Raw genomic sequence first — 14,100 nt, forward strand, 5'->3', positions numbered from 1 at the left:
TCCTAGCAATCACCACCTGCTAAATCTCATCAGTCCCAGTGAAATCACCCAGCACAGCCTGTTCCCACCCAGATGATAGCTGGCTTTGAGCAATGAAAGCACCAGCCGGATAACCCTGATGGGATCTGGGCTAGAATTACCCACCACGTGGAGCAAATGTAACATATCCAGAGTTTAGTAAACACCGGACACACTCAGCCTCTTCTTATCTAATCTCCCCTGCCCTAACCTTCTCCGTCCTAATCCAAATTGATACACTCGATCTAATCTACCCTCTCCCCGACCCCTGGCTGCACCACCTTCAGCCAAACAGAATCTAGAAGCTCCTGCTTTCGAATCAGGTCTTTGCCTCACCAAACCTTAGTCACAAAATTCATTGACTCTTTCCCAGGCCAGGTCTATGTGGGGAAGTTCCAGTGATTTAATTCAAGTCCGTTTTAAAACAGATTTAGAATTAAACTACTGCAAGGCCTTGTGTGGGCGCTCCTCTTTCAGTTAACAGCGACTCCTTGTGGTTTAGCTGAAGTCGATTCCTGACTGAGTCAGGAAATAACTCAATTGAAATAACCCTCCTGAAACAGAAACACGCACCTCCACGTAGGGCTCTGCACCAGTTTAATCACTCCTGGAATCAGAGCGCTGCATCTGTCTCATGTAGACAGTCCCAGGTGCTGATGCACAGGTTCCCACCTGGCCGATGGGAAGGAAATGGCAAATAGCACTGTATCACATCTGGGGAGGAGGGTCCAGGGCAGGGCAGGGACCAGCATCAGTCCCTGGGTTGAGATCTTTGGATGAAAAGTGCTGTAGAAGAACGGAGGGTGAGCATTAGTTTTGTACAGCGCCTGGCACAACGGGGCCCTGATCTTGGTTGAGGTCTATGCCGCGGCTCAACCAGACCATGATCTCAGTCATAAAGTCAGAGAGTTTAAGGCCAGAAAAGACCACCCCATCATGTAGTCTGACCCCCTGTCTTCCACAGGCCACCAACACAACCCAGCCCCACACACAAAACCCAACAACTGAAACTATTCTGCTGAACAACAAAAGTGTGAGGCCAGTGCAGTGCACCACACCTGTTACCATGTCCGGCCAAAAGATTTACATGTTCCTGGATTCCAAGGCCAGCAGGGACCTCTGTGATCATCAGTCTGACCTCCTGGACAGCACCGGCCAGAGAACTGCCCCAAAATAATTCCCAGAGCCCTAGTAAATTGTTCCAGTGGTTAATTATTCAAAATGTACACTTGATCTGAGGTCCGAGTCTGTGCATCACCCAGCACAATGGGTCCCTGATCTCTGGTTGGGCCCCTACTCAATCGTACAATAGAAATCATCCTTATGATTCCAGTCAATGGTCGGAGGATGGGGCGAACAGCACGGTAATGCAATTGACAAGGTCAAAGGAAAGCAGGAGCTAGGAAACGTGATACAAACACAGGCAGGAAATGCCAAAGTGAGATTCAAGCCAGTGAGGAGTGGGCTACGTTCCAGGAGCCAAGCCTAGACCCAAGAGCTCATTCCGTCACTAGCGTGCCGCTCTGACACCATGGTCACCCCTTTGCTGGGCAGTAGCTGGTGTCTGGGGCCTTGCAGTTCAGCCTGGCCAGTGGAGGAGAAATTAGTGACTTGGAGTCCAGGGCTATTCTAAGTGTAACTTGTGGGTTTACACACAGGCACCAGTTCTAGAGCACAGATGGCCACAAACAGCGCACGAGGCATTTCCAAGGAATCTCTGCCCAGTGCTCACACCTGGTTCATACAATCATAGAATACCAGGCTTGGAAGGGACCTAAGGAGGTCACCTAGTCCAACCCCCTGATCAAAGCAGGACCAATCCCCAACTAAATCATCCCGGCAAGGGCTTTGTCAAGCCGGGCCTTAAAAACTTCTAAGGAAGGAGATTCCATCACCTCCCTAGGTAACCCATTCCAGTGTTTCACCATCCTCCTAGTGAAAAAGTTTTTCCTAATATCCAACCTAAACCTCCCCCACTGCAACTTGAGACCATTACTCCTTGTTCTGTCATCTGCTACCACTGAGAACAGTCTAGATCCATCCTCTTTGGACTCCCCTTTCAGGTAGTTGAAAGCAGCTATCAAATCCCCCCTCATTCTTCTCTTCCGCAGACTAAACAATCCCAGTTCCCTCAGCCTCTCCTCATAAGTCATGTGTTCCGGTCCCCTAATCATTTTTGTTACCTTCTGCTGGACGCTTTCCAATTTTTCCACATCCTTCTTGTAGTGTGGGGCCCAAAACTGGACACAGTACTCCAGATGAGGCTTCACCAATGTCGAATAGAGGAGAACGATCACGTTCCTCGATCTGCTGGCAATGCCCCTACTTATACAGCCCAAAATGCCATTGGCCTTCTTGGCAACAAGGGCACACTGTTGACTCATATCCAGATTCTCGTAACCCCTAAGTCCTTTTCTGCAGAACTGCTGCCGAGCCATTCAGTCCCTAGTCTATAGCAGTGCATGGGATTCTTCCATCCTAAGTGCAGGACTCTGCACTTGTCCTTGTTGAACCTCATCAGATTTCTTTTGGCCCAATCCTCTAATTTGTCTAGGTCCCTCTGTATCCTATCCCTACCCTCCAGCGTACCTACCTCTCCTCCCAGTTTAGTGTCATCTGCAAACTTGCTGCGGGTGCAATCCACACCATCCTCCAGATCATTGATGAAGATATTGAACAAAACCAGCCCGAGGACCGACCCTTGGGGCACTCCGCTTGATACCAGCTGCCAACTAGACATGGAGCCATTGATCACTACCCGTTGAGCCTGACAATCTAGCCAGCTTTCTATCCACTTTATAGTCCATTCATCCAGCCCATACTTGCTGACAAGAATACTGTGGGAGACCGCGTCAAAAGCTTTGCTGGAGGAAGAGTGAGACCCGTTGGGGTCCCAGGGCGTGGGACTGCCTCCGTTACTGACTCCGACCACTCCTGCTGCTTGCACCAAACCCTGCGTCATCCATACAGTAACTCCATCACATCACGTCTCCCAAGAGTCCAAAGGTGCTCACATGATAAGAACAAACACTTGGAAGGCTGCGGTGCAGTGCCACCTGGTGATGCCGGCCACAACAACGCTACTGACATTATACAAGCTACTCCTAGAGCCTGCAGAAATTACCAGGGGCTCAGACCCATCCTCTAGGTTTTTAGAACCATCCTATTGGATTCTCTAGCAAGGAGAGGATGAAGGCTAATGACTGTCTGGATTCCACAGAGGCTGTTTGCTGGGCCCCTGCTGGGGGGAATTTCACCTTCTGTGTGTCTGTGTTCCACAACTCCCCTGCACCCCCCACCCCCACCCCCAGCCACGCCTGTTGCTGCTGAGGGTGGTGTTGACCTTGGCTCATGATCACGCTTACGGATCTTCCAGTCTGGCAGCAAAATAAACAACTTTTTAAAGAAACAGAGGTGCCAAATATCCTCCTAATACTGCAGCTACTGTATTCCTTGAGTTAGCAGGGCCCGGGCAGGGTTTGCTGGGCTTGGGAGCTACAGCAGGGAGCCAGGAGCTAACACTGGTCTGGAATGCAGCAGGCTGGGTGCCACAGACCATAGGGTCAGCGCTATGCCCCCCAGCTTTGGAACTGTCTCTTGGAGGAGCCCTTCAGTGGGCCAGACCCCAACGGGTCTCACTCTTCCTCCAGGGGCCTCACCACCTCCTTGACTGAACCTCTGGGGCTCCAGCCCTCCAGCTTCATTCACCACCTGAGCTCTGCTCAGTGAGTCTGGCTGAGACAGACCCCTGGGACAGACGTGTCCACTCCGCAGGGATTAACGCACCTCGCCCGGCATTCGCAGTGTGCAGTGTTAGTCACCTGGAACCCAGCAGCGGAAATCCTTAGATTAGCACAGATGGCTGCAGCACAGACATGCTGCAGTGAACCCCATGTTCAGGCTCTATCTCTGTCTGACCCCCTCAATTCCCCAGCGAGAGCCCCCCACTCCCTCCAGTAGCCAACTCTTACCCCCTTCCCCCACCTCACACCTTCCAAGTCCTTTGGGGGGGTCTGTGGTCAGCCTCCCTGCTGCGAGGTGGGGAAATCCATCTCCCTTTAGGGCACTGCTTGCTGGGTGTCAATGCCTGATGATTGGCCTCGCCATTGTCGGCTCGGATTCTCCTTTGATATGGGGGTGGCCTCGGCCAGTCCTTTTTAATGAGGCTCAGGCGGCTAGACAACGGGCATGCCTGTCTCTCTCAGCCTGCCCTGAGAGCAAATTAGGCCTTTTCCCCACCCTGGGTAGCCATGCAAAATATAAGGGAAACTGAGGCACACATAGGGTTCCTAAAAACATTACAGAAAAGTCCCACTGTGACACATTAGGCGTGTTCTGTGCACCAGGAACTGCCTCTGCAGATGGAGCCTTTTGCCTTGCTTGTTTCAAGGAGACATTTTCCCCAGCTCTGTTTGGGATCCACTCAGTTCAGTTGTCATAGGTCAGGTGAGCGGTGGTCACACACAAGGACTGGAGCCACTGTTTATCTCCCTGGGAGCTGCTGTTTTCCTGATAAAGTTTCTACTGGCCCTGCTAGGCCTGGAATTGCCAAGAGAAGGAATCAGCTCTGGATTCTCTTCCCACACACACATGCCTTGCTCCATTTGTGCCAGAGAAATTCTTCCTGATTTACACCGGTGAGGCTGAGAGGAGAATCGGGGTCGAGCGGCTGTAATTCAGACATTTGCCGAGATTCCTAGATTCGAAGGCCAGATGGGACAGTTACAATCATCTCGTCTGTCTCAGAATCACCAAGCACCCTCAAAATCCTGAGAGCAGCTTCAAGATCAGGAGATTTTTGCATGAGTACATTTTTTAACAGAACCCAACATTTGCCTTCTGGGGTTTGAGCTGTTGGGGAATCACATTTTCAAGCTTTTCTCTAGCACCACAAGAGTTAGGGACCTGACTTTTTCATTTAAGTGAAGCAGACATTGCCCCATCATCACGGGACTCCTGGAGCTGAGGCCTTTAAAAAAAAACCCACAAAATATCACAGGAGTTTCCAACGTCGCACTGAGCTGTGCAGTCCCGACCAGAATCCAACCTTCCTGTTGCAAGGCCCAATAACTGCTGGTTTCGCCACATTATCTCCCCGAGATCCAAACTCCAACCCCAGCCCACCAGCCACCCAAGAGCAGCCCTGGCAGCTGGCCAAGATGAGAGATTTCCCATCCTGTGAGTCAAATCCAGAGCAGGCTGGTGAACAGCTACTTCCCGCCCGCTGGGCCCTCCGGAAGATACTAATTCTGCTTTTGTTGTTTTCATGACATTGGTTTTGCTAGACCTTGGTTTGAATGTGCGATTGACTGGCTTTTTTACACCAGCCGAACTTACCTTGCAGCCGGTGTTTGAAAGTCTCTGAGCTCCCTTCCAGCCCAGGGGACAGCGGCCTGTCATTGAACTACTGCCTACAACGTGAACCAGCTTCACCGGGAGAGACTGAGAGAGGCTCCCCTGCGTACCCCACAGCCCAATGGTTTTCCATGAGCAAAGGCTGTCCTGACTTCGGCACCGGGAGAGGGCTCACGACTGAGCCTCTAGAGCAGACAGAAGTGCCTAAAGCTCTTTGCGGGGCAGGGTTCAGGCCAGATCCCTCTCCTTGGCATTTCCTGCTCCTATTTCTGGCTTCTGTGCAGCCCATTCTCCAATTTGACATTGCCCACTGAGCCCACGTGAAGCTAGCCCTGAAGTCCCACCGGGAGTCTGTGGCAGGACAGGGAATTGAACCACAGCTGTTAACTCACACCCTAACCCCTGGGCCTGCCTTCATGGCTATGGGATGAGCCCTGGTGGCAGCCCGGGGGGCAGCCAGGATCCCAGCCAGAGGAGGAGGGTGAGGCAGAAGGGCCATGTCTCATGTCCAAACCCGCAGTGAGCCCATGTTAAAGCGGGGGCTGGAACCTGGGCTCCATGCCCCACAGCACACGCTTCCCCACACGATGCCTCTCCCAGCCTGTCTTCTGCCTGGCAGGATCCCTGCCCTGGTGCCTGGGTGGGACATGCCAGGCTGATGCGCTGGGACCTAGTCTGGAGCTGGACTCTGCATGTGGGTCCGGGCTGGGCTCGGCGACCCTCGCCCCTTCCCCCACCTCCCTGAGATACAGCAGGGAAACAGACACACTCTTTAGAAACCATCCTCCTAAGAGGCAGCTGGATGGTGCCAGGCCCAGCTCACAGGAGACAGCCCAGGAGGGGTGGAGGGGCAGCCCGGGGGGTAAGGCGCTAGTAGCACTCATGGGACCTGAGCGCAAGCCCCTCCTCCATTGCTGGTGACTTGGGGCTTATCACATAGCCCACCCTCTGCCTTGTGTACCCTGGGGGGAAATCCACCCTCCCCTAGCTCAAATGGAGGCAGTCTGGCCTAGAAACCCAGGAGAGCTGGGCCATATTCTTGTCTCTGCTGCTGGGGGATGTAGGGCAAACCCCACCCTGCCCTTTTGCCTCAGTTTCCCCATGTCTGTAAAACGGTGACAGTGACACTTCCTCAGGAAAGCCCTTTACAAGCTGTGGATGCCGAGAGGTGGGTATTAATACTGGGCAGACCTGGCACACCGAGGACACGGGCCCGGGGTCTTCAGCTGTTCCAGGATCCTGCTCCCTTTCACAGTGGACTCACCCCCTCCTCTGTATTCCCACCCCACTCTCTGTTGGCTTCACCCTCCCCTCCTCCCCAGTTCTTGGGGGTCCTGCAGCCGCCACTGAGCCCTCCGGGCCAGGCTGGGCAGTCAGCCAGCTCACGCCCCCCACCCCCTCCTCCTGGCAGACCCGGGGCCCCGATCCCACGAGTCGGGCCCGGAGCCGGAGCCTCTCACGTCTGCCCAGCGAAGCGGGGAGGGCTCGGGCTGGTTTCCCCGGGCCGAGGCCGCGCCCCTTTTCGGAGAAACACCTGTTCCGACCTGCCAGACAGGTTCCTCCCCCCTCCCCCCCCCGCGCCCCGGCGATGCTGGGCCAGCAGCTTGGGGAGCCTCGAAGCGCAGCGCGGCCGAGCGGGGAGCGCAACCAGCGGCCGGGCATGAGCCAGCGACCCAGCGGGCCCTGAGCGCACGAGGCCCGGCCCCCGGGGGATCCGCGCGCCCAGGTTCGGGGGACCCCCCTCCCGGAGACTCCCCCCAGGAGACATCGCCCCCCCCCCCCCGGCACCCGCTCGCTCAGGGAGGAAGATCCCGGCCCGGGGGGGCCGCTGTGAGTTCCCCACGCGTGTCGTGACAGCGGCGTCATGAGCGGGTCCTTCGCCCCGGCCCCGGCCCCGGCCCCCGCGGCTTGGAAACTCCTGCTGCTCTGCCTCGCAGCCTCCGGTGAGTCGCCCGGTCCCTTCGCCAGGCTCGGGGCTCCCGGGCCAAAGAGCCGCGGCAGGCTCCTGAGCAACTTCGGACGAGGTTGCCTTGGTCCTGCCTCAGCGCGGGGGCCAGACTCGGGGGGGTTCCCCGGCGCCCTCCCAGCCCCCCATAAACACCGATCCGGAGCTGCCTGCCTGGCTCCTGCCTTCTGCCCTCTATGCACCCCCACCCTGCAGCGATGTGGGGTCCCGGATCTCTGCTCAAGAATCCCCTTCGGGTTTTGGGGGGGTTCCTTTGTGTCGCCCCCTGACTGCAGTTCATCCTGCGGCTCAGATCCTGCAAGAAACCCAGTGCGGGGGGCGGAACCCGGACAGGCTCGGGCCCCTAGGCAGGATCGGGCCCCGTGTGCTTGTGCAGCGAGATATTGTTGTGCCCTTTGGTTGTCAGGTGTTTTCAAACATTCTCCTGCATGAAGAGGTCCCCCCACACACTTTTCCCCTACAAGGCCCCCCCACCCCATTGCAACCCCCCCCCCAAACTAAGCACCAGGCACCGCCATTCCTTCCTCCACAAGCATTAAGTCCCTGCCTTTGCCTTCCCACTGGGTCAAGGTTCTGATCCCCCTCCTCCCTCCCTTGACCAGCTCATGCACCCCTGGAACTCGGGGGTCCTCGGGGCTATTGGCCACAGAGCTGTTGGGTCTCCGCATGGGGGTCATGGGTGGCTAGCTCTGGGGTGGGGTGCAGGCAGTGGGCCATTGGCTAAAGGGACTTCCAAGGGGTAAGAAACTTGTCCCCTTGCAGAGGGCTCTTTAGACATGGACTCCTTGGTGCTGCCTTCCGAGGGGGGGTGTGTGCGTGTGAGCCCCCCAGAGATGGGCCACATAGAGTAAGCTGCTCCCCAGGCTCACCCTAGCAGGGGTTTGCTGCCGCCCCACCCCCATTACTACGTGCTTGGCACCCATCTGGTGCCCTCCCTGGCAGCCTCGCAGTGACTCGACAAATGCTGCCACTTCCCAGCCCTGCCCCCTGTCAGCTGAGCTGCTGACTCAGGCTTTAGCCCTTCGGTGGTGGCTCCAAGCCACCCGCGTGACTCAGAACATGGCAGGATCATAACAAGCTGGGCTGGGCAGGGCCGGGCAGGTGAGCAGGTCCTCTGTGCCTGTATAGTGCCCGGCACAACGGGGCCCTGACCTGCTGCGGAGTCTCTGCACCCCATGGTGGTTCGGATGGGAAATGCTGACACCAAAAGCAGGAGCAGTGAGAGCAGCTGTTGCAGTAGGCAAAGGCAGGGATGGGGAAGAGGTAGCTGATATGGGGAGGGAGCCTAGAGAATGCCCTGGCCGGGGCACCAGGCCCACTGCGTGTGCTCAGGGCAGGCTTCGGGCCTTCCCTGTCTCACATAGCTGAGTGGAAGCTGCTATGTGACCGGGATGCAGTGGCTACCTGTCTCCAGGGCTGGCCTGGTGGCTGGTGACTGACTCTTAGGTGGCAAGTTGGCAGGGTGTGGTCCTGTCCAACCAGGCTCTTATTAAACAGGGTGACCGCTCTCTGTGTCTCTGTCACTGGGCACCAGGCTCAGGGTTGCTCTGCTAGAAACAACCTCCAACCCTGACCCTACCAGGGGCAAATTGGGCAGGGGGGATGACCCCGGCCTCCTGCCCATGGGCTGCTGAGCTGTCCCCAAGAGCCTCCAGGTTCAGCTTTCAATCTGTGATTCTCTGGGGCTCACAGCCCACTGCCCCGGATGCCCACGAAGTGCTAATTTGCATGTTTATTTGACACCCACCTTTTTTAATCATTGCTTCCATAAATGCACTCTAATTGATACAGATTAATAATAATGATGATGATCCTTTATTAATTATGGGGGAAGGCTTCTGGTTTCCTCTGTTTATCAGCAGAAGAACGTTGGAGGTGTTTAACTTGGTTTGCTGTTCACCCCAGGTGGGATGGGTGGCAGGGGCTGTGCTGATAACAATCTTTGAGCACTTTCATTCCATCAGCTCTTGGGGTGGAGCAGGTGTTTCCTCATCAGTTTCAAGGCTGTCTTCGTATATTGTTGCTTTTTAGTGGGAGGCTGGAGTGATAAGCCAGCTCTGCCTGTACATTCCTGTCCCATGACAAGAATCTCGTCCGTTTCATCATGGCCCAGTCATTAGCTGCTTTTCAGACAGGGGATGGGAGATTCTGCGCTTTTGCAGACTGTGTCAAGAGACGTTGCTTGTTTTCATTTAGAGAAGGGCCTGATCCTCCAAGTTCAGATCTGGGTTCCAAGCTGGAGGCTGTCTGGATCCGGCGTTTAGGTGTGGACCCAGCTATTGCGGGTATACTTGATCCTGCCTCAGTGCAGGGGATGGATCAGATGACTTCTCCCTGTCCCTATTCCTTCCAACCCTACGTGTCTATGATTTGATGATTGTCCCCCCCTTGTCCCCTTCTGAGCTGAAAGAACGGAATGAATCATAGAATATCATGGATGGAAGGGACTTCAGGAGGTCATCTAGTCCAACCCCCTGCTCAAAGCAGGACCAATCCCCAATTTTTGCCCCAAATCCCTAAATGGCCCCCTTAGGGATTGAACTCACAACCATGGGTTTAGCAGGCCAATGCTCAAATCACTGAGCTATCCTTCCCCCCCAAATCATGGGTCCTCTTTGCTGTTTTCTTTTCACCCTTTCCTCCCAGCTGGCCTGATGAAAACAGACGCTTTCCTAGTCAATGACAGGTTTCAGAGTAGCAGCCGTGTTAGTCTGTATTCGCAAAAAGAAAAGGAGTACTTGTGGCACCTTAGAGACTAACAAATTTATTAGAGCATAAGCTTTCGTGAGCTACAGCTCACTTCATCGGATGCATTTGGTGGAAAAAAACAAACAAACAAAAAAAAACAAAAAAAACCTTTTTTTTTTTTCCACCAAATGCATCCGATGAAGTGAGCTGTAGCTCACGAAAGCTTATGCTCTAATAAATTTGTTAGTCTCTAAGGTGCCACAAGTCCTCCTTTTCTTTTTTCCTAGTCAGTTTCACTTCCTGGTTCTCAAGTGCAAGCCCCTGCACTGCAAAGCTTGAGCCTGAGGGGGACACCTGGAGCCACCTGTTCCCGCTTGATGCATATGAAACCTGCCATCCTAGGTGTGTTTCGTTCCATCTCAGTGTGTGTGTGTGTGGGGGGGGGCGGTTAAAACCAACTAGATTTGGGGCAGAATTTGTGACTCGCTCACTTGGCGTGACTGTGCCAGGGAGGAAGGTTCTGGAACCCAGACCGGGCCAGCCTGACACTAGCTACTAGCCCAGCACGGGAGATGCTTTAGAACCTAAATCCAGCTGCATGTTTTGAATCCAAACCCCGACTCCCAGGAACCAGTTTGGATCTGGATCCAAATGTTCCAGCCCAACTCTCCCCGGAGATGCTGGCATGGGCTGATGGAAGCTGGTGGGGCGGGAGATGCCAGGTTATAATCTCCTTCCTCCTTCCAGCTCCAGGGTTCCCTGACACCTCCCCATGTTCTGCTTGTCTCTCCCAGTGTTAGTGACTCTCGGGCATGGAGATGGCTCCAGAACTCATTGTCTTCCCCTCCCTTATTCCCTTTCTCTTGGTTTCTCTGCCTATTGTATGTGTCCAGGCACATCCTCACTCTGATCACACGCAATATCTGCTGTAGGGGAAGCCAGGCGTCTCCTCCAAAAGCCATGCTCCGTAATCAGCTCTCAGCAGCCAGAGGGCTGCTAGTTGTTTAATGATCCGAGCTTGGTGAGGATCGGCGTGGGTCTTGCTAAACAGTGCGGGGGGAGGGGGTGTGTGTGTGGGTGGGTGTGGGTGAGAGAGAAGCGGCAGGCAGTGTGCAAGTGGCCTGCCCCGCTGGCCCTTCAACCCTGGGGCTCTGTCCAGTCTCCAAGGAAATTTCTGCTTTGACTCTGGTGGGGATTGGATCAGGCCCCAGAAGCATGATCCCCAGTCCCAAGCACTAAAGGAGTCAGTCACTCCCCGTGCTGGGAGTCAGCAGCCAGCTGGGATAGGGGGGTGTGTGTGTGCGAGTGTGTGTGCGTGCGCATGTGGCATGCCTATTGCACCAGCCGATTGGCTGTGGGAGTGCAGATGGATGGGTGGGCAGGAGCGGGTGCAGTGTGGTGGACAAGCCTGTGTCACAACAATGCCCTGCACCCCTGGGAATCGCTCTGCGGCCAGATCTTCCCCCGTTCATAATGAGGCAACGCTTACCTTTTAGCTCCCCTGACTATGCGCCGGTGTTGAGTGTTGCTTCCCACAACAGGGGCTACTTCACTAGAGGATAACAACCTGCTACTGCTACCAGCTATTGGAGTTGCTCCTTTATCTCCAGTGGTTGATCTCTTTGCTGAAGGTCCTTGTTCAAATCCTGCTGGTGCCCTATGATGGAGTTCACAGCTCCATGAGGGATTCAAGATGAGGAGTGAGTTGTTATACTATACTGCCAAGGGGCAGTGTTGCCTAGTGGCAGGGGCACTATATTATGATTCAAGACACCAGGGTTCTGTTACTGGCTATGCCACAGACCTTGGGTAAGTGCCATCCCTGCTCTGTGCCTCAGTTTCCCCCTCACTTTTTGTCTGATTACACTATGAGCTTGTTGGGGGCAGGGACTGTCTCTCACTGGGTGTCTGTGCAAGACCCTGATGTAATACAGAAAATAATTCTCCCTGATTTATGGTATAAAGATGCTCAGCTCTTTCCAACTGTTCGGGGCTCATCTGTCTCCATTCCTGTGTGTCTAGCATCCCTTGGTTAACAGGAGACATTTCTCTGACAGATCGGCTCTAGGGATTATTTGGGAAGCAGATCTTTGGCCTGGGTTAACCAGGAGGTCAGACAAGACAATCACAATGTTCCTGCCTGGCCTTGGAGTCTATGAAGTGATGCCAGGGAGGTCTCCTTGGCTCAGACTTCCTCGTCTGCTGGCATAACCCAATGGCTGTTGTGGAGTCCAGCCTGGACTTCGACACTGTACAGCCCCACTGTCTCTGGCTCCTACACCCCTGCTGACTCATTCCGCCCTCTCTAGGGAACAGAGGAGGTCGGTGGGTTAGAGAGATTCAGACTAATTGAAGGTGCTTACACGGTGGGAAAGAGCCAGTGGAATAGCTGCCCTGCAGGATGCTGCCTCTGTCACCTGGAATCTTTAACTCCAGCCGGGGCATCTCTGTCTGACAGAGCCGCTCAGGCTCGCACCAGAGCAACGGGGGTATGGGAATCCCTGGGGGAGGGTCTCTGGCCTGGGATATGCAGGTGCTCAAACTAGATCGTCAGCATGGGTCCGTCTGGCATTGAGAGCTTAGGGTGAACTGGCTCCATTGAAATCAACAGCAAAACTCCCACGGATCTCAATGGGGCCGGGATTTGGCTCAGTGAATCCAGGAGCATGGCTATAGGGCTCCCTCCCAGGGGGCTCGCTCAGATCTGTCGTAGTGGCTCTGCGTAAGGATGGGGGTTTTGGATCCCATTTCCCTGGCCACGTGGAATGAGTGGTCCAGTGGGAAAAGCTCTGGGCTCTCTGTCACTGCGAGGGGCTCAATCCCGCTTTGGCTGCCCTAGTACAGACCCTGCACCCAATCGGGGTGGATTCCGCCACAGGGCTAGAGCCTTGGGCTCCCCTGAATGGCTAGCTGGGGAGACCCAGGGCCTGAAACCTCCAGCAGTTCCTCAGGACTCTGCATGATTCAGTGGCATTCTTTCTGCAGGGCAGGAGGAAATGTGAGGCCCCGGGACTGCACTCTTTGCACAAACCCAGCCTAACTGGACCTGTGTGGCCGGAGAGTGGGCAGGAGGCAAAACCACTCCTACCCCAGCCATTGTAGCTGGTCGTTTGTCGCCACCAATAAAACTGCAGAGCCGCTGACTCCCCAGGCCTGTAACTGCGCAGAGCAGCCCAATTAGCCATGTCTTTCCCATGCACCTGTCGGGCAGCTCAGCTGGTCCCGAGAAAGATCTGGGAAGGTCGGAGCCCCAGGATTCCTTCGCTTCTCCCCCTTGCCCAGGGGCATATGGTAACGGGCTAATTTCTCTAGCAAAAGCCCGCGGACGAGGGATGGACCCCAACCCACCCACTGGCCTGGACCTCCCAGGGAGAAATCGCCCTGTCCACTTCGCTGGGAGAGCTGCAGGCTACTGGCTTCCCGGGGGCAGGTCTGAATGCAGGGGGTGTGTGGGAGGGGGAGCGGGTCTGGCATAAGCGGTCCCTGTGGAGACAGCAGCTGGTAGCACTGGGAGGGATGAGCAGGAAGGAGACCAGGGCTGGGCATGAGTCTCCAGCATAGCAGGGCACTAACTCTGCCAGGCGAGGGGATGAGACCAAGCCTAGCCGCTCCTGCATGGCATGCCAGCAGGCACCAGCCTTCGCAGGGCTCCCAGCTGAAGAGGAGGATGAGCCAGGGAGTTTCTGCCCAGGCCAGAGGGCCCCAACCTTTGTCTGAAGCCTCCAGGGACACAGAGCTGGGGGTCCCGGGATGCTTCCCTGCCTGCAGTAATTTCTCAGTGGTGCTTCTCTAGGGGTCTGGCTCGCTCAGAGTTGGCAACTCTGCACCCCGCCTGCTTAGTTCACCTTCCCCAGGGTCCGAGCAGGCTGTGCTGGGTGGGGTGGGGGGATTTTCCAAAGTGCCCGGCACCTCCCACGGTGATATCTCCTGCTCATCACCCTGGGTGTGGTTTGTTTACCCAGACTGTGAGCTTGCCAAGGCCGGGACTGTCTGGATACAGCCATTGGGCCAGTCTCTATAGGGTTTGGCAACTTCTAATCTGACTTTGGGACTTGGATGTGAGCTCAATGGAC

The 14,100-nt window shown here is 55.3% G+C and overlaps 1 protein-coding gene across 1 annotated transcript in view; it reads left to right on the forward strand.

The window, feature by feature from the left end:
* Window positions 1-6,962: 6,962 nt before the first annotated feature.
* Window positions 6,963-14,100, forward strand: part of NECTIN4 (nectin cell adhesion molecule 4) — a 44,087-nt gene continuing 36,949 nt past the window's right edge. Inside the window, exon 1 of the mRNA XM_038382771.2 lies at window positions 6,963-7,316. Coding sequence (XP_038238699.1) covers window positions 7,238-7,316 — 79 coding nt within the window. The 5' untranslated portion in view covers window positions 6,963-7,237. The remainder of the gene's footprint in view (window positions 7,317-14,100) is intronic.

Source organism: Dermochelys coriacea, chromosome 24 (genome assembly GCF_009764565.3).
Source record: "Dermochelys coriacea isolate rDerCor1 chromosome 24, rDerCor1.pri.v4, whole genome shotgun sequence".
NCBI classification, from domain to species: domain Eukaryota; kingdom Metazoa; phylum Chordata; order Testudines; family Dermochelyidae; genus Dermochelys; species Dermochelys coriacea.